The 20,954-nt window shown below is 39.3% G+C and overlaps 1 protein-coding gene across 4 annotated transcripts; it reads left to right on the top strand.

Moving 5' to 3' along the window:
* The first annotated feature begins 5,817 nt into the window (after positions 1–5,817).
* Positions 5,818–20,730, top strand: dazl (deleted in azoospermia-like). Of its 4 annotated transcripts, none has more exons than XM_078954498.1 (11): positions 5,857–5,972; positions 9,194–9,262; positions 10,217–10,339; positions 11,201–11,292; positions 11,400–11,451; positions 11,533–11,599; positions 11,965–12,104; positions 12,341–12,421; positions 16,978–17,028; positions 18,586–18,656; positions 19,779–20,730. In XM_078954498.1, the coding sequence occupies exons 3-10, from the start codon at positions 10,334–10,336 to the stop codon at positions 18,628–18,630; spliced, it is 534 nt and encodes a 177-aa protein (XP_078810624.1). In that variant the 5' UTR covers positions 5,857–5,972; positions 9,194–9,262; positions 10,217–10,333; the 3' UTR covers positions 18,631–18,656; positions 19,779–20,730.
* Positions 20,731–20,954: the final 224 nt, after the last annotated feature.

Raw genomic sequence — 20,954 nt, 5'->3', positions numbered from 1 at the left:
ATACTCTTAAAAACGTTGTAAATGATGAACTTGACAAGATATCTACTTGGTTTAAACTTTCCAATTCCAATTAGGAATGTAGCTGTGTTCGTTTCCTTGGTGTACTAGTGGATGAATCCTTGTCCTGGAAATCTAATGTTGGTTTTATTAGTACAAAAATTGCCAAAACTGTGGGTATCCTAGGTAAAACTCATCATTTGATGAATACAAAGGTTGCAATTATGTTTTACTATTTAATGATATATCCATATAATAGTTACTGTAATATTGCTTGGGCTAGCAAACACCAAACTAAACTTGAACCTATTCTGCGTCTACAAAAACGACCTCTGAGAATAATATCTAATGTAGGACATCGACATTTATCTCAACCTTTATTTTTTCAGGCCAGTGTCCTGAGTGTCTATCAAGTTGACCAACTTCAAACTGGTCTGTTTGTTGTCAATTCTATTGGAAAACAACATTTCACCAACATGTTCAATTTTAATGATGAATTTCATGAATACCCGACTCGGGGTGCCTGTCTAATCAGAGCACCTTTCTCTTGCATAACTCAGTCACAGTTTAGTGTCTTATACAGAGGATGTAAAATTTGGAGCCGTCTTCCTTCTTCTTTCAAAGAACTTTCACAAACTCGGTTTAAAAAAGCTCTTTTAAAAGGTTTCTTCTTAACAATGGGACTTTTCCATATGGTATGTCTTTTTTAGTTTCATATAAGTATGTAAGTGCATGAATTAAATATGTATTGATTTATATGTATTGTTTTTAATTCACTGTATTATTTTTTAGCTTATAGACATTTTATGGGGGTTGCCACATGTTAAGCCCTTTGCGGGTTTTTGGCAACCATCCACCACATCTAGCATTGTTGTATATTCTGTTTTTGTTTACTTTTTTTTTGATAAGTGATAAATGAAATAAATGAAAAAATGAAATGAATTGAGAACCGGATTGAGTGACCCCTCGCCCATTGTATTCCAAACAGGAAGTACTCACTGTCCCAAAAAGCTGACATTTTTACTATATACTACCTTTTATTCTGTTGTTCTTGCTAATCCTAATTTCTTACGTGGTATTTTTTCTGTATTGTAAGTAATTCAAGTTATAAACTGACCAGTCAGATGCCTAAAAATAGGTTGCCTTGCATCAAACCATCAAAGTGTTTGGTTGACAGATTCTTCCAAGTCCACATTATATTCCACGTTACATTAGCACATGGTATACATTTTGTATGACAAATTGCAAAGTATAATATAGTAAACACGTTTCTCTTTAAAAAACAAAACCTTGTGTCCCAACATAAAGTACTGATTACATTTCACGTTATATTAGCATGGTATACATTTTGTATGACAAAATCACGTTGGATAGTGCAGGCTTCAATGGCGTGCATTCATTTCTGATAATGCATACTTCGTCTGCCATTATGCCTTATTTAGAAGGCCCAAAGTGCTTTGCTGTCCCAGTCCCATTCACACATTCACACACTGATGGCAGCTCTGCAGCCGAACACTGGCTCCAACCTATAACCACCACCGTTTTGCCCAAGGACACTTTAATCTGAGGTCGACCGTTCTACCTCTGCACCAGCCACACCAAATATAGATGCCAAACATGGAAATGCTCTAAAGGAAATGCATATACTATAAGTACGAGTTTAATCTGCACAATTTTGTATTTTGTTCGATTCCCGGAGGGGAATGAGCAATGGTACTGGGGGCAATTACCATATCAATGGCGAGCAGTTAACATCACCCAGTGAGGGTCCTTAGGCAAGACCCTTAACGCTACTGCCTCCCGAGCGCGGTTTTGGCTGCAGCTCACCGCTCCCCAAGGGGATGGGTCAAATGCGGAGAAAGAATTTCCCTTCGTGGGATAAAATACAGTGTATAAAAAAAAAAAAAAAAAAAAAAATTTATTATTCAACAGTGTGGAAGCTCACGAGTTTGCTTGAAGCAGCTGCTAGTTTTCCTTTGCTGCCATCCAGTGTTGGAATTGGATTATGTAGTTAGACTTTTTCTAGTGAATTTACCTGTTTTACTCTGTGGTCTAAAACATCCTGATTGGAATGATCCATAATAAAAAAAAGTAATGAGAATGTTCAGTTATAAGTTTAAAATGCTGAACCAACTCAGCATCTTCTTTATTATGAGTCTGCTTAAATATAAAAAGTTAATAATTTGCAGGCAATGACCACACTTTTCAAAGTGTCATAAGAAGACAAAAAAGATTCTTAAATTTGTTTTTATTAAACTGTATTTACCTTAATCTCACTTAATCTCACTCCCTGTAAACTATCTCTTAATCTGAGTTATCTTTTCTCCTTCCCTTCACTACATTGTTTTCCTTTAAAATAAGGCAGATGATAAAAGTGGAAACTAAACAATGTTTGTCTGGGATAATAACTACACCATAATCCTTTTCTCAAATGGATTTTCATTTGCAGAGTAGAATGAAAGTAGCACAGCAGCAGAGTAATAAAGCAATCTTTCCGTGGGGGCTTGAAGGTTAGTAGTGTGTAATGGATTGAAGCATTTGACCTTTCAACTTGACTTGAAATGAGATTTTGTTTGATCGATTTTAACAGTAAATCATCTTTTACTGTCTGCAAGCTCAGTGTGGGGCACTGCAAAACACAATTGTTCAGTTTAAAGTCACTGGTTGTTAAACAATGGCAGTTATTTAATAACTGAGTAAAAGTGGCAATAATTTTGGTGGATTTGTGCATTTTTTAACAAGTATTGTTAATAATATGAAAAATTTGAGAAGGCATACAGGCCAGTGTCTAATAGGTGCTGACCTGTTGTTTCAGCAGTTGCTCTCTTTTGGTTATATTGTTGCTTTTAGTAACTGAGTGACAATAACTCCTTTGTATATTCAGAAAAGAGAAATTCTAAACATATAAATAGAGTTTTATTAATCCTCGGAGTCTTAGAAATGCCGTTATGTAAATGTTTTTGCATCTTTGATCACCCTAACCTGCATTAATTCCTTCCTATCTTTGTCTCTCTGCCTCACCTGAACCTTTGTGTTTAACCTATCTCATGTCATAATCCTCAAACACTCTTTGTTTACCCTTTGCCATCTCCTCTTTCACCTTCTGCTGCATTTCACTGTACATACGTCTGTTGTCTTCAGTCTTCTACCTTCCCCTAAGCCTCCATAATTACTTTTGCTATTGCTGTCCAGTCATCTAGAACTTTCCAATCTCTTAAAGCCTGTTTTAACTCCTCCCTAAAAGCCAAACAGCCCTCGTCCTTATTACAGCTTCCCACATTTGGTCCTTTGCTCTACCCCTGTCCTCTTCATCTTCCTTGCCACCAGATTCCTCCTCCAACCACCCTCCCGTGCTGTGTGGTTATACATTCCACAATCATGACTTTGCATTTGCTGATCTATTGCAGATTACATCTGCACAAGATGTAATTAACTTGTGTGCTCCTGCCTCCACTCTTGTATCTCTCCCATATGCTCCTCTCTTTTCTGAAAAAATGTCTTCACCACTGCCTTTTCTAATTCTTTTAGCAAAGTCCACCACCATCTGTCATTCTGCATCTCGCCCTGAACACCAAACTCTTCCCTCCTCTACCTCTTAGACTTGGATGCCCTTCCTGGCACAACCCTCTGCATTTGCCTGGATTTGGGACTAGCACACAAAAGCCTTCTTGCGCCCCCTTGTGGTTTCATTCATTCCCAGTTTACCAGATTGTTTAAACCTCAAATTATTTTAACTCTTGTATTCTTCAAAACATTTACGAACCTGAAACTGTGAGAAAATGTATTATGATGTTATATGTTGGTGACAATCAAGTAATAAATGAAATAATTTCTTAAGGTTCCCTTTTTCTTTTGTAATCATCCTTTGCTGGATAGATTGGATTTGTGAGAAATCATTCATTAGAAATGAAAATGTTCTGGCACAGCTTTTATTTTGTGAACAACAGAATAAATGAGAAACCCTCAGCTCTTCTCGCTTGTGGACGACTCATCAGGACTCAAATGTAGGTCGGTCACGTTCTGTCAGTATTATAGGCTTCAGTAGTTCCTTGAGAAATATTACAGTTCTTCTCAGTCGCTTTAGTACAATTCTCAGATCAGAATGAAATTCCCAAAACTATTTGTTCAATCTTCACATCATGATGTCACTTGTGCACATCATGTAAGCAGTTTCTCACTTCTTTGAACAAGTTGCAATTGTTTTGGTACATCCATGCAAATGATTATGTACAATTCTCTGCTCTTTGCTACATTATCAATTGTTTATGTCATGTTGATCAAAATGTATTATGTAGTTCACTGTGCAATAGTCTTACTCCTCAAAACTCCTAGTCATTAGTTCATCGTATAAGTCATTAACTGCAAAATGGTTGACTAAGTTGTCATAATGTGACAAAAATATTTCGCTGCATTGCAAGAGAGGATATTCGCTGTGATGTGGATGAGAATTTGTGGCCTAACATACAGGAACGACAAGAGGTGTAGGAAGACCACACCAATTCCTACTGCACTGCCTGTACTGTTGTACAGAATATTGTCCTATCTTTTTTTTCCCTTTGTGTTACTGTTTGCAGTGGGTTTTTTCTATGTTGGTATGACATGGTCTGTCAACAAATTACAATATGAACGATAAAAGTGTTAATGTGAATCTTGTCCAGTCTCTTGCAATCAAACATAAAAGGTGTAACTTACATTTTACAATAATTGTCATTGTCATCCAAACTTTAGCCATAGTTTACATCAGAACCTCCCTCTAAAGTACACAGTTATACTGACAACATGACTAAGTAATTCGACTGTCTTGTTCGTAGACAATGACACAAGGACTTGACATTCTGATGGCACTGACATGTTCAATGACATAAAGACTTAGTTTTCAGAGATGAACTAAAGATTTTGAGCACGTTACAGGCTTTTGCAAGAAATCCATAGTGTTTTGCTGTTTGTACAAATTGTTTTGAGAAATGCACACACGTATTTGCAAACTTCAATTCTGATCTGAGAATTGTACCAAAGCGACTGAGAAAAACTGGAAAAAGGACCATGGTAAAGCATTGCAATCATTTAGGGTACAGACAGCCTTCATATTAAAGGAACTTCAAAGATTACAGGGCTTATGCTGCCTGTGATGCAGTGCATCCATCTTTTGTTTTCAGGCTTTGGTGGTTTACAATTGCTTACAAAAAATAACAAAGTTACTCTAGAAGCTCTGGTGATGAATTAGGCAGAAAAATGAGAGGTTGTTGCATTGAAAAGCATATCGTAATAGAATATTAGTGTGTTTGAATGATGGAACAATTGAGCAAAACTGATCAGAATTGACATCCATACATATTGTGTGTCCTTCTGTGCTTTTCAGTGAGTATTTATTTAACTTTTGTTTCTTACACTAACCATTTAACGTTTTCAATTACAAAAAAATTGACAAAATCTGAAAGAAATACACATATTGGTCAGCAAACAACATCTTTAATTAATCCAGCACACAAATAAACATGTGGGCTAGTTGCATCATGTTAATTTAAAAATAAATAAATAATTGTCAAAACACAAAAAAACTTTCATGTTTTTTCCAAACAAATAAGCTTATGAAAATAATTTAACAACTCATAAATGTTTTGTCACACCACATAAGATGATTGAATTTTCCTGTTTGCTAAAAAATAAAAATAAAAAAAGTACTTTGAAATGCCTCCGTGTAAAAAAAGTTAATATTAATAAAAGCAAATTAAAACTGATAAATATACTAATTAATTAGGAGTTGCCTTTCTTCTGGAATAAATTACATTTTAAAAGAAGAGTGCGTCCTCCCGGTCCTCCCTGGTTGACCATGCAGTGGATCTGTCTCGGCGGAGTGGGGTCACGCCGGACGTGATGGGCGTGGTTTCGGATCATTCTCGATTGCTGAGCAGAGCCTTGAAGATCCGCGGCTTGGGTTTCTGGCCAAATTCTTGGTTTTAATCATTTTAGAAATGGTAAGTTTTTCTGTTATTTTATGTGCGTGTACGAGATGTTTATTTACTGAGAATGTTGTTGCGTTAATTTGCGTTTTGTGTCAAGTAATTGGTGCGATCGCGCTTAGCTTGAGGTGAACTAGCGGGAAGACTCGATGAAAATGGCGCCGAGTATGATAGAGGCCAACGTCGGTTCAACTTCAGCCGGATCACTTCTACAGCTAAAATATCAACCGATTTCTCAAGGACTTTCAGTGTTTTCGTGTTTACAGCGTTTGGACTAAAGTAAAGTTTTAAGTAAATCGTGGAATTTTTTCACGGGGTCTATTATAGTTGGCTACTTAACGTAATGTCGCTAAAACTTTTAAGCTAACATTCACGTGTCTGCTTGCCTTGCTTTAGCAAATACATACGGAATCGTATTACGGGGGATTTTTGTTTCGTTTCTGATATTTTTAAGAACTAAAACAGGCTGGGAACTAACCTCATCTGCTCCTGAAATAAAACGATAAGATGACCTCTAAGTTGAAAACTCATGTGTCCGTGTCACAGACTTGATCCGTTTTGTTTACACTAGTGGCGGCCACGTGCACGTTGGGTCTGCTGGCAGCAGGGGATTGTGGGATGCGATCCCCTGGTCAAAATAGGGCTGAGCATGGCATGGGTGTTTTTTTTTTTTTTTTTTGCCCACGTTTCTTTTCATATGGCTGTTTTGTTGTTCCACCCTTAGTTAATTCTTCCTGTTATGTTTGTTTCTTTTTGTTGCACTATGAGTGTGGAAGGGGGAGAGGGTGATGACCCATGTGCAATGTTCAGTGTTGTGAGTCCAAAATAAATGGGCTTGAAGCCTCGTCCTCTCTGAGACTGTTCGGAGTGGGGTGGTGTATGAGAGACGGACAGCTCTCCAGCGCAGCCACTTGAATGACAGCTCGGCTTTCATTTACCCCGCTATGAGTGACTTATTAGCGGGGTCGTTACAATAGCACCATTCTGATTTGTTCTTACTTACTGTGTTAACCTCAAACATTACAGAGAGACCCCCCACCACCACCACCACACACAAACGCGCTGTGACAATATATTGAGGAAGTATCTATAAAAAAATGTGTAAATATACCTAAAATAGTATCTTTTAACATTAACAAATAAAAAAAAGGAATGTAAATCCACTTTCAACAAATATTAACTTTATTTAGCCACACAGAAGCCCTGTTCTAGTCTTAAACAGAAAAGAAGCTTAAAGTGCCTGAAATAAAAATTCGTTATTTAAACTAGAAACATTTTGACCAACTGACCCATTTGATGCTGAGAAAAATAATTCAATCAATAAATAATATTAAATGTAAATTGTTCTGAAACATTAACACAGCAGCACCAATACATTTAACGTTTTTAGTCTGAAGAAATAAGTCAAAAAAACATTGTGCTGATTTTTCCTTTTTCTAAATGATGATTGTTTATTTATCATCTCAAAAAGTGCAGCAGTTTACTTCACTACCTGCTTTATTTCTGTCAAATACTGACACCAACTAAACGACAGGCAGACAAAGAATACATTTATGGAAAACAAAGACACGTCATCAAAATGTCTTCAATACTTAATAAAAAATGACATTATTAGTATGAGCTAAGTCATCTAAAGCAGTGTTTTTCAACCAGTGTGCCGCGGCACACTAGTGTGCCGTGGGAGATGGTCAAGTGTGCCGTGGAAAATTGCCCTCATTAACTGATCTAAAAACATTTCCCATCTCCAGGATTTCAGCTCTGTGTTCATCCAAACAGGCCCTGATAAAACACTGAGGAGTTAGGAATATAAAAGATCGTAAAATACTTTTTCTTTGCGTTTATTTTATTTTATTAAAGACATTTTGATAAGAATGACCGTACCGCGATTCAGCTGCAGCTCCGGCTGTATTTGGGAAAAGTCCCGTCCCTTTGACTGTCTCCACCAATCATTCTTGAGGGGCTTAATCACATGTCATCAGTCTGACCAATCAGAAGTGGTTAAAGTCTTCACTTCCTTGTCCCGATTTAGCTCGTAAAGTCGCTCAGTTCTAACAAAAATACCAGCTAAAGCTCGTCTTTAGCGCTGTAGCTTTCCACAGAATCCGGTATCAGACCGTGGAACAAGTGAACAAAACAATGAAGCTCCGAAAACCGATCTCCGGCCGTTTTATGCACTACATCTCCCATGATGCATTGGGTTGTGAGAGTGACAGGGCACAAGGAGATCTGTCGTTAGACGTCTTGAAACCAACGAACACACATCAAACTATTTTTAAATCTTCTAACTTAACTTTTATTGAATCTTTTAGAAAAAAACAGCTGCAGTTTCCAGCTTTTTCTGCAACAATTATCTCCAAAATGCATGTGAGATTGTGGAGGGGCTGTAGATCAATACAGACTATGAGTTTATCCTTTTTTTTTTTAATTTTTGGATGCTGGTGTGCCGCGGGATTTTTTTTTAAGGTTAAAGTGTGCCGTGGCTCAGAAAAGGTTGAAAAACACTGATCTAAAGGCACGCCATGATCCTGGTATTGGGCAACAGGCAGCGCTTGCAGCTCTCTTCGTGCCCCGTTTCACCTGGCAACCTGAGCCCACACTACCCCTCCCCTTTCGTTCTCACACACGTGTGACAGGAGAGCAGCTGCACGGACGGGGATTCACAGGTTTCAGGCTGTCATAAACTCTGCGATTTAACAGACAATAGGAATAGTGGCGCAGATTTTTTTCCCAAGCACTGAGCCGCTGTCACCACCACCCCCACGTTTCCCCCACGTTTAATTTGTGCAGCCGACAATTGCCCGTGTTCCCTGTGCCTAAAACCGCCACTACCGCGCGCCCCCCCTGGCATCGCACCATGCCCCCCCACACACACACACTATTTGAGATGCACTGATTTAGAGTTACAACTTAAAATCTGTGATCGCAACTGCTCAAATGTGCTTCTGCGTGTGCTCGAATCTGTGTCCGAAAATGGAAGGGGGGGGGGGGGGGGGTTAGAGGAGGCGGAGTCAACCAATCAGAGCGCAGCACGCAGAGGATTTGGTAAAGTTAGAAAGATCTTCACAGATTAAGACTTCCTGCTTCAATAACTCTTCTGATAAACGTTCAAATGTGACAGCAAGTCTCTCAGTCATTTTGCATTGACACAGAGTGAACTACAAATGCATTTCTGAAGAAAAATGTCAGTTTTTTCCTGCATTTTAATGAGAAATGATTTCTTTGTGCTTTAAATGCAGACATGCAGCGAGACGGCGGCCAACGTACCGTCAGCAGGAAAATCCTGTTTCTTGTAGCAGGACAACAGGGTCAGGGCTATTGAGCACCTTTATTATAAATCAGCAGAAGATTTTTACACACAGATGCAGGTTTTTGGTGTGTCACATTCTATATTACAAGTTCTCAGATCATATCTACAAGTGTGTTCTTTTTGGACCATATTTACCTTCATAGTTTCTCAGTGACTGACCGTAAATAGTCTCTAAAACATCACAAGTTCTCATTTCTGTTAAAACAAACTCCACAGAAATCCCTAATATAATGTTTTTTCTCATATAGAGTGAACCCACATGTTTGAGTAACGGAAATTAGGACTAGGCCTACAACTATTGGAGTCCTAAAAAAATTAGGGAGAAATCGGAAAAAATTTTAGTGAATGCAAAGACAATTAAAGCAAATTTCAGATTGACTAACAAAAAAATAAACCGTTCACCCTGGTCAATATTTAGTACTTCCCCAATGTTTTGCTCTGTAACTAGGAAGAACAAAACAGACTGGTGATATTGTGATAAGCACATAAACCAAACGGATCATGTCTATGACAAATTATGGCTTTTCAACGTGTCATTGCAGATCAACTTGTACTTTTTATGAGCAGATGAGGTTGGTTCCCCGCCTGTTTGTAGCTCTTTGCTTTTTTAGTTCTTTAAAATATTAGAACAAAAATTACGGAAAGGTTTGAACAAAGATTCTCTGTATTTTATTTTTTTTAATACATGTAAAATGACACCCGTTTGAAAAAAGTTCAATTTAATGGAATACGCTTACAAAATATTGTGATTTACATTTCATAAAAACCTTATAACTCGGTTCAGTGGTTGGCTATTGCTCAGCACATGGTTTGTTTGACTAACTATTTCAACTTCATCTTTTCCAAAGCGTAAAGCTCTGTGAATTGTGGGAAATTTGTACTTTAGCGGGGTTATTGTGAGGTTTTACTTTAACATTTAAAACTAACCCTAATTCTTTTTCTCTCCTTGAAGGATCTGAACAGACCCAGAAGTATTAATCAGACAGTCTCTCCCTATAAGTTGGCTAATGGATTCATTTTGCCTGAGGGCAAACTGACGCCCAACAGCCTTTTTGTTGGAGGGATCGACATGAAGGTCAGTTTGGTTTCACTCAAAGTTACATGTATTCTGCATGTAATACTGTAGTAAATGAACAAAGATACTTTCTTTTTTTTAAACAGAAAACAGTTGTTTGTGGAAATGCTCACATCTTTGCTTAGAAAGGGAATCACCTACCTGCAAATTTTATTTAAACTTCTGTTGGATTTATATGAAAAGTAAAAAAAACAAAAAACACAGCACCCAAAACATTTTACTCCCATTATCTCATTAAAAATGTATTTAGTTATTTATCTATTTTATTTATTTCAAGCATTGTAGTCAAAGCAATAATGTACACAGATTTATCAAGCTCATTACAGAAATGCTGAAGTGCACAAATAAAAGAAAAAGACAATAAAACAGACAAAAAAGACACTTAAATCTCATATGCTAAATTTAATATAGTAATCATTAACTAAAGTCATGTAGAGCTTGATTTATTGCTTGAAGGAGTGGGACGAAGGGAGCCTATATAAAAATAATATTCCAAATAAGTGAGCTTGTGCTTACATGTGCTTTTTAAGACCTTTTCTTTTTTTTTTTGCTTTTCGACTTTATCATAAATAAACTGTGAAAATTTAAGAAATAGTGATAATTAGAAACTCACATTTAGGATTGAAAACAGTTATACCAGTTATTGCAGGAAAATTCAGTTAAAACTTAAAGGAAATATAAAGTACTAACGAGGAAAAACTCATCCAGCAAACTGGGCTGAGAACATTTCTACAAAAAAAACAAATGCCTCAGTTTCTCCTCTGAGGCTTTTTGTAATTTCAGAAAAGGCATTCACATGCTAAAATATTCCAAAAGGTTTTAGTTGAATTGAATTGTTTTGTATGCTATTGACCTTTTCAGGTGGATGAAAATGAAATAAAGGAGTTCTTTGCCAGATATGGTTCCGTCAGGGAAGTAAAGATCATCAGGTACCGCGGTGGGCTCTGCAAAGGGTGAGTGTTGCTGTCACTATATGCTGCTTTTTTTGTCTAATGAAGGATAGGAATGTCTTAAATGTCAACCTGGTTTGCCAACTATGTTGAAAAATGTGTCTTTTCAGATACGGGTTCGTGTACTTCAATGAAGATGTAGACATTCAGTCAATCATTGAGGTCAGTGGATGTCTGTAATGTTTTCTTTTACCAAGATGTAAAGGCTGACCATCACTCGTTAATTGTGTTTCTTTTCTATAGCAACAAATCATTTTTATGGGTCGGAAACTGAAGCTGGGCCCTGCTATTTTGAAAGAAAAGAGGCCTCGTAAGTCTTTTTTTGTTTGTTTCTGTTTTGGTTATACTGTCAGAATGTGTTACCATTAGACTCATCCTCTGGATTAGGTGTGATTTTGCATGTTTATTGCACAGGTGTTTTTAACTATTTATGATATTTTTTACATGCAGATTTGCCTTTCCCCCCATAGCCACTGGACATGTAATCTTTGATATTCATTTTTTATTCACAGAAAATGCTCAGACCTTAACCCTGACGTAATCTCTTACTGTATAAACCAAAATCTTCCTGGCCAATTCAGTCCTTTTTAAAGCAAGCTTTTAAAATTCAAGGTTTTGGATTGAATCGTTTTGGGCATGACTTACTGATCATTTGTCTGTTTTGTTCCCATTTAGGGTCTATTCCGCCTGGCTTTGTTGGCAATGGTGCCTGGATGAATCCCACCCAGTACTTTTACTGTGCTTGCTGTCCCCCTTTAGGAGGAGGGGTGACACAACCCTCACCCATTGTCAGTGGAGGCACTCCATATAATCAGGTAGCCCTGGTGTTTTTGGAAGTTTACTTTGATGGTTTTGGTCCTAAAACCCTTGGATGCGTATTAGCATTAGTATGTGCATTATGTGTATTTTAAATCTGTATGTTTGTGAGATAATCAAAGCGTGCCACTTTTTATAAGAGTTTTTTTGTTAGCATGATATGATGAATTTCTTTCTAGCTAGTTTTCATCTCAGGTCCCACCCTTTTTAAAGTATTTTTTGACCTTCTTTGCAGCCGTATTCATACTCCAACTTTGGTGGGATAGTGATTCCACAGATGCCAGTGAGCTATCCTCAGAACGCCTACACTTACCAGGTAATTTAGCTCAAACTTGTCCTTCTATCTACTTTTTGTAGATACAGTTACAAAAAGAGAAAAAGCTACCGTAGTTCACATTGGGAGGCTTGTACAGTGAGGCAAGAAAGTATTTACTCAGCCAACAATTGTGCAAGTTCTCCCACTTAAAAAGATAAGAGGTCTGTAATTTTCATCATAGGTTTATCTCATCTATGAGAGACAAAACGAGAAAAAACATACAGAAATTCTCATTGTCTGATTTTTAAAGAATGTACTTAAAAATTATGATGGAAATAAGTATTTTGTCAGTAAGAAAAGTTCAATTCAATACTTTGTTATATACTCTTTGTTGGCAATGACATCAGCCAAAGGTTTTCTGTAAGTCTTCACAAGTTTTTACAAACTGTTGCTGGTATTTTGGCCCATTCCTCCATGCAGATCTCCTCTAAAGCGGTGATGTTTTGGGGCTTTCGCTGGGCAACACACTTTCAGCTCCCTCCAAAGATTTTCTATGGGGTTGAGATCTGGAGACTGGCTGGGCCACTCCAGGACCTTGAAATGCTTCTTATGAAGCCACTCCTTCAATAGCAGTGTGGTTGGGATTTCTGTCATGCTGAAAGACCCAGCCATGTTTCATCTTCAGTGCTCTTGCTGATGGAAGGAGGTTTTACTTCAAATCTGATGATACACTGTCCCATTCATTCTTTCCTTTACACGGATAAGTTGTCTTGGTCCCTTTGCTGAAAACAGCCCCAAATTGTAATGTTTCCACCCCCATGCTTTACAGTAGGGATGGTCTTCTTGGGATGCAACTCTGCATTCTTTCTCCTCCAAACATGATGAGTAGAGCTCTTATCAAAAAGTTCTATCTTGGTTTCATCTGACCATAGGACATTCTCCCAATCCTCTACTGGATCATCCAAATGTTCTCTAGCAAACTTTAGGGGGAAACGTCTGGCAAACAGGTGACATGAATACAGGTAATGAGTGGAGGACAGAGGATCCTCTTACAGAAGAAGCTACAGGTCTGTGAGAGCCAGAAATGTTGTTTGTAGGTGGCCAAATACTTATTTTCCATCATAATTTACAAATTAATTTTTTAAAAATGACACAATGTGGTTTTCTGGATTTTTTCCTCTCCTTTTGTCTCTCATAGTGGAGGAATAATGAACATTACAGGCCTCTCATCTTTTTAAGTGGGAGAACTGTGACAATAGCCTTGTTTACATGGGCAAAAGTAATCGGAAAGAACGCCTGATCGGAAAGCAAATGCGTCATGTAAACGCGCCGTTCGGAATACTCTGCCCCGGTCAGACTCGTTCGGATCAAAATTTCTTTCCGATCGAGATAGGTGGGTTATACTGATCGTTTATCCAATCGTGGAGCATGTAAACAGTCATTCCGATCGTGTGTCACTGCTGCTCTGGGTTACGTCATGCATAGATGGTGTTTCGCTGAGAGAAAGCTTTGGAGCGCATACGGGACCGACCAGCTGCTCTGCGGACGCTCCGCTCTCGCCCCGCTGGCTCTCCCCTCTCTTACACCCCTCACGAGGGAGATGCGGGGCAGGAGCGCTTCGTGCCCCCCGACGCTCACTCGGTCCACTGGCACCCGAGTGAGCAGAGCAGCCGGATTAATAATTTTGTGTCTGAGGAGGGGAGAATGCTTTTTTACGTGTGCGGTTTGTTGTTTTGTTATGTGTGGGAGAATTCAGACTGCGAGCTGTCCCGCCGCTTTGGGTTAGCGGCTGCAGGACTCAAGAGAGCCGCCAGCTCACGCAGCGAGTTTGGGGAAGCAGAAATAAATGTTGCTCAATCCTTAGAAACTGCTCAAACAATGACGTGGATTTGTGTTTCCAGTTGTGTCCCGACAAAATTTGTTATTCCCAGACATTTACGTGCAGCCAAGATACAGATTGCTGGGTTTCATGGTCCAGGATTTTGTCCATCAGGCTAATGTTGTTAGCCTGTGTTTATAGCCTGTCCCAACCCTTCTTCCAGCACTGATCACACGGATTAAATAAAATGATGAGCGAACAGGCGCTTCATACTATTCATGACATTAATAAAAGCACGTTTGGAAGATCGTCTCGTATATTACCGAGCTGCTGCATAAAATAAATGTCTGTGGCAGCTGTTTGTTTAGAACGGGACCTATTTCCTCATCCGGGAGTTTTTAGCACTACTGCGCATGCCCAAATGATTCATTCCGACCGAAAGTGTGAGCCATGGGAACGTTTGTTCTAATCGGAAAAAGGTTTTCTGACCCCATGTGCACGGGTGAATTTTAACCCAATCATTGATCCGATCAAGATATTCTGCCCATGTAACCGCGGCTATTGTTTCTGCAGACAAGTTCAACAGTCAATCGGGAGATGGAACACACAAAAATGCCTTAATGTTGTCAAATAAAAGCATGCAGATTTGCACAGAAAAAAAATCAGTGAAACAGCGTTTTGACTGCAACATTTGAACTTCATTCATGTTGTTTAGCTTGTGTGATTTGCTTTGCTGTTAGAGGCACATTTGTGGGATGGTTATGTGAAAGCCCATAGCTTTTATTCATTTGTTTTTTTTTTTCTGGTTGAAGCTAGGGTTGGACGAAGTCCCTTAAATTGGCAGTTGACGATGTCTGCAGTAAACCATCGGGATGGACGATGATATCGTGGGGGGGTTAATTTTTCGTTATTATATAATTATTATTCGTTATTTTACTTAATTACTTCATTTATTTTATTTCCCAACTAATGAATCATCCGCGATGATCCAGTATAAACTGAGGGAAGTGACTTTAACAAAAAAACAAAAATGACAAACAAAATAGAAAAGAAGTAGTCCGCTCCTGCACTTGATTAGTCAAGTGGACCGGTGGACTGAGCGACCGTGTCTCTGAGCAGACGGACTTTGTGTTTGAGGGGAAGGGGGGATGCTTTGTAACGTGTGCGCTACGTGTGGGAGACTGTGGACTGCGATCCGTCCCGCAGCTCTACGTGAACGAGCTACCGAACTCAGGAGAACCGGGTCTTCCGGTAGAAGTGTGTGTCCAGGCAGAGCTCGGACCGTCGGCTCACACAGCGGCTTTGGGGCGGTGTGTGTGAGCTGTTCAAAGCAGAAATCTCGCTCAGTCCTTAGAAACCTTTCAAACAATCACGTGGATTTGTGTTTCCAGTCGTGTCCCGACAAAATAAAGGCTGATGTTGTTCCCACATATTTACGTTCAGCCAAGATGCAGATTGCAGCGTTTCCCGCATGGATTTTGTGCTCATCAAAGGCTAAATGTTGTTAGCGCGTGTTAAGGCCCGTACACACCGGGACGAATTTCGCGCGCGATATTCGCCGACGTTTCACGCCTCGTGACTAAACAAAGGGCACCAATGAGAGTGTGCACACCGTCGCAAAAAAACGCCACGCGTCAAGGCGTCAAAAAAAAAAAAACGCCTCGTTTTTTTTTTTTTGTCGCGTCGAAATCTATTTGACCAATGAGAACGCCGCTTTTGCTCACGTGTCTGGAGCTTCTGAAGTTACAGTAAAACACCACTTGGGGGCGCTCAAACACAAAACTGCCTTGCTGAGCACACATACCAGCGAAGAAGATAGACGCCGAGTTGCATCTACACAGCCGCGAAGAAATAATGACGGACATCCTAAAATATCCCCGAACCAAGCACCAGTTGGTTCGGGTGCTTGAAATATTCATGTTTTCTTTGTATGATTCTGACAAGCGCGTAAATACTTGCTCTCTTCTTCTGAGGGAAAAGCGAGTTTAAGAAGCGTAAAGTTGCGCAGCGCCAATTTGTGTACAGGAGTATTTCTGTTTACATTAAGCGCCATCTAATGTCAGGGAATGAAATTGCATGTTCGCTCGGCTCATCGTCAGCGAAAATCGCCTGGGTGTGAACACAAAAAACGTGGCGAAAAACGCTGGCGAATAACGCCTGGCGAATATTCGTCCCGGTGTGTACGGGCCTTTAGCCTCTCCTAGCCCTGGCTGCCTTCCTCCGGCTTCGTTCTTCCACAAAAAAAGCACTGACCACACGGATTCAAATTAAAATGATGAGCAAACAGGCGCTTCATAATAACCGTAAAATTAATAAAAGCACGTTTAGAAGATCATCTAGGATATTACGGAGCTGCCAGATATCTATGCATGCCTCTCAGCAGAACTCATTTCTTTTTCCGGTATTTCAAACACTACTGCACATGTGCGAATGATTTAATCCGACCGAAAGTGTGACCCATTTGAACGATGGTTATAATCGGAAAAAGATTTTCTGGGCCCATGTGCACGGTTGAATTCTAATCTGACCATTGATCCGATCAAGATATTTTGCACATGTAACCGCGGCTTATGGTGTCGAGTCGCAGCGTGGCGGGGGCGTGGCATTACAATAGTGTCTTTCCATCGTGATGTCAGTCAGCCATCGCGATGGATGATTCCATCGTCCATCGTCACAACCTTAGTTGAAGCTTGCATATGTTCATCTGCCAGCAAGCTAATCTTTTCAAAACTAAGTCTGGTATTGATTTTGAGCCCTCTGTGTGTAAGCTAACTCATCTTTTACACCCCACACACAGTACAGCACACCAGCATGGACCCCAGACCAGCGGACACACCCTTTACATCAGGTAAACAAACACTTAATGACTATATGTGCTAATTAATTATACACACGCAAACTTACACCTTTTTGCATAAAAAGAAAAACGAACTTCCAAATATCTGCAAACCAGCAATCATTGTTGGCATTCTTGTTTTTTAGATTTTGAAACAAATGTGTCCATTTCCAATTATGTCTATGAAAAAGTCAAACTCAATATTCTGTTCTTGCAGGTATTTTTTCAGACTGCAGTCTACATTTGTACCACTAGATGGTGTTGTCTGACAACAACAAATCTTTATTTAGTTTGCAGTGTTTTTTTTTTATTCTACCTGTTCCCTGTTAATTGCATATATGCATATTTGTATAGTGCGTTCCAAATTATAATGCAAATGATATTTTTCTATGATTTTTTTTAAATATTCAATGCAAACAACAGCATCATTTTCAAGTCAGTAATCATTTGAATATACATTAAATGTTATTGAACAAACCTCCTAAATATAACAGTACATTCTTTTTCAAAAATAAAAACTTTAAAATGCACTTTTCCACACAATCCGCTTATTTTGTAGCAGCTTCACTAGTCTTGCATCCATTAAACCTTTTTGAGTTTTGGGGGAGTTTTTCTGCTTGAATTTCTTAACAGGATGTCAGAAAAGCCTCCCAGAGCTGCTGTTTGGATGTGAACACCTCCCGACCTCAGATATTTTGCTTGAGGATGCTTCAAAGGTTCTCAATAGGGTTAAGGTCAGGGGAGGATGTGGGCCACACCACCAGTTTCTCTCATTTTATGCCCATAGAAGCCAATGATGTACAGTCATGCCATGCTGCATAAGGTGGTGAATTGTCAAGCATGAAGATGACTTTGCTACGGGAAACATGGTTTTTTATCTACCACTGGAGAAATTGATCAGTCAGAAACTCCACATAACTTTTCAGAGGTCATTTTCACACCTTCAGGGACCACACCAGCTCTATCCCTGTGATTTCAGCCCAAAACATGACTCCGCCCCCTCCTTGCTGACGTCATAGCCTTGTTGGGACATGGTGGCCAACCACTACTCTATCCATCTGAACCATCTATGATTGCACATCATTCATCAGTGAACAAGACTATTTGAAAATGAGTCTTCATGTATGTCTGGGCCCACTGCAGCCGTTTCAGCTTGTGGGTGCTGTTAGAGGTTGGTTGAATAGAAGGTTGACGTATAACTACCAGCTGCTGGAGGATCCTACACCTAAATGTTTGTGGGACTCCAGAGAAACCAGCAGCTTCAAATATGTGCTTGCTGTGGTATTATATTCACTGCTTTCTTCATCTGATGCATTTTTCTGTCAGAAACGTTCCTTATTCTGCCTTTATCTGAGGAACCCCTGTGTCTTCTGAATCAGCCACACATCTTTTGATAGTACAAGGATCATGCTTGTCAGTGATCCAAAGAGCCCTTAGACACAATATCATCCATGAGTTTAATTAAAAAACAAAGAATTGTATTTTGTTGACACTTAAATACAATTTGCATAATGATTTGGAACGCACTGTAAAATATTTTCTCAAAGTGGAGTATTTTCTTTTCTGCAGAGCTTTGTGGACTGTGGGGTCCAGACTATGCGAACGGTGCTGTAGTAGCAGCCTCTGGGCTCCTGTTCTAGGTAAAACCATCACATTAGGTTTCAGCTTCTCACTAAGAACAGCATTGTTGGTTACAGACCCTTTCACCTTACATCACTGATTATTAGAGGTGTGTATTTTTCCCTGTCCATGATTCGGTATGCATCTCAATTAGGGGTGTGACGATAACCTCATCACCACACGTTTTTTTTTTCTTTTCTTTTGAAAGTTCTGTATATGATTGGAACTATAATAAACACATTCATCTTTGCAGATAATTTACTTTTTCTGCTAGTCCTGTGTTCAGACTTCAAGGGCTTCTGGGGGAAACCTTTTATTACTGTTTTCCTTGAACATTATCATAACGTAATTATACGACACCAAGTTTTCATATATATTAGAATGGATCTGTAAAAAAAAAAAGGAAGATTCACGAGACTTGTACCACTTTAACATTTCACACCAAGCCTCTTCCAACTGTAGGTACAGTTAGTGGGTTAGCATTTTTGTAGCGACAGTCCAGTGTGAACACGTTATGCTAAAAGCGTGTTCAAAAACCCGCATTCAGTGCATTCTTGAACGTGCCACACATACGGCATTAGTAGCATACAGCAAAGGTTTTATGCTACATTCACACCAGACGCAATCCGTGCGTCCAATTCCTGTCTGCTGCCTCTCCTGACGCGCGTCAACTTTACAGCCAGACGCCCTGGCCGCAGAGCAACCGCCAACGTTTTTCTGGACTTCACTTGTTAGTCCAGGGTGTATCCCAGTAACCAGGACAGCCTCCGGTAACGCCGTGGCCCCACCGGGATAAGTAAATGAATGGAAATTTAGGAAATCCTCGCATCGAGTGGCCATATTGGATTCATTTTTCTACCCTTTGATCAAGTCACTGAGAACGCCGAGTCCCCAAAGCTGAGTCCCTGATCTCGCCACGCCTGACACCCAAATCGCGCCGCAGGACCTCAGATCGCGTCTGTATAATGACTTGACATTGAAACTCGATGCCCCTGACTGGTGTCTGGTGTGAACGCAGCTTTAGATATTTGTTTTAATGGCCAGTTTTGTGGTAGGCCCTCTTAGATTAGAATCTTTGAAAGAGTGACTAGATTAAGAAGAAAAAAAAGTGTGATTATTTACATATTTCATTTTTTCCACAGGTGTTTTTTATTTAAAGGAGTCGGATACTTAAAAATGCCACCTTGAGGTTCTGGACATCAGGAACCCAGCTCTTCTGGTGGTTTTCAGAATACCTTCATCATCCTCACCTCAAAACTTCAAGAGCCATTTTAGCACCAGCTTTTTTTTTTTTTTTTTTCCCACTTCATCAAAGATTGTACCAACCACAACAAAGGATCACTTTCTTTTGAGACAAAAGATGAAAAGACTTTTAAGCTCACTTTTGTGCTTATTTATATTTTATATATGTTTTTTCTGGATTTATTATAAAAGTTTCTTTGGTTTGGGTATTAATAATATAAAGGTTCTCTGTACATATGTGTGTATATTGTAACAAAACCTTGACTGCAATTTTGTTTTCATTTCAAAGCATCACTTTAGGTCAAACGTTCCTTCACTTTGTACCGTCATAAGCTTTAATACCATTTAAAACTATGATTATTTTAAAGCACTGTTGGTTTTTGTACTTGATTGGGTTTCACCTCATTGTTATTTGGGTTCTTAGTTGGTCTACTGGTTCCAGACGTTCAGAGACCGCCACAGCTAAACTTTGGGTTTCAGCACTCAAATCAATTGAATTTTGGAGGAATGAGAAGCTTTCTGTAGTGAAGGAATAAGGGAGATGTTTTTCTTTTTTTCACATCACTGTAGTTCACTGTACATCCATTACACTGTCTCGTCTTTTAATGCAGAAGCACAACTTGGAGGATTTTAGATGAAAACCTTACATGTCGGAATAACTTTTAGATGCAGTGAGGTGTTATAGAGGATGCACAGTTTATGTCTCCAAACCACATGGATGCAGTTTTTAATTGGCACTGTCTTTGAGGTAAATGGAAGCAATTGTGTCAAGATATTTGTTGAGAGCCTGAGCATTGTTTGTTTTTGTTGTGTAGGCTTTCTGTTGAATAAAGGTTGGAATTTGTATTTTCATTTTGAACTCCTCATTTCGTCCATAAGAGGAAGCTGGTTGGGTCACATTTGAGGTGTTGATCTCCAAGGTGGGCAAAGCGGTCCAGATTTTGTCTGGCGGCGGGATGGGATTGGCCCACTTCGCCTGGCAACAAGCCCATCATCTTCTGGTCCCAGCTTTGTTTTTGTCACAGTCTGATGGTGTCCCCAGAGAGCCCTCTTCAAGCCCTTGACCAGACCCCACA

This window comes from Oryzias latipes, chromosome 11 (assembly GCF_053564925.1).
Source record: "Oryzias latipes strain Hd-rR chromosome 11, Olatipes_Hd-rR_3.1".
NCBI classification, from domain to species: domain Eukaryota; kingdom Metazoa; phylum Chordata; class Actinopteri; order Beloniformes; family Adrianichthyidae; genus Oryzias; species Oryzias latipes.
The sequence above is the reverse complement of the archived record's forward strand: the minus strand, read 5'-3'. Positions and strand labels throughout refer to the sequence as shown.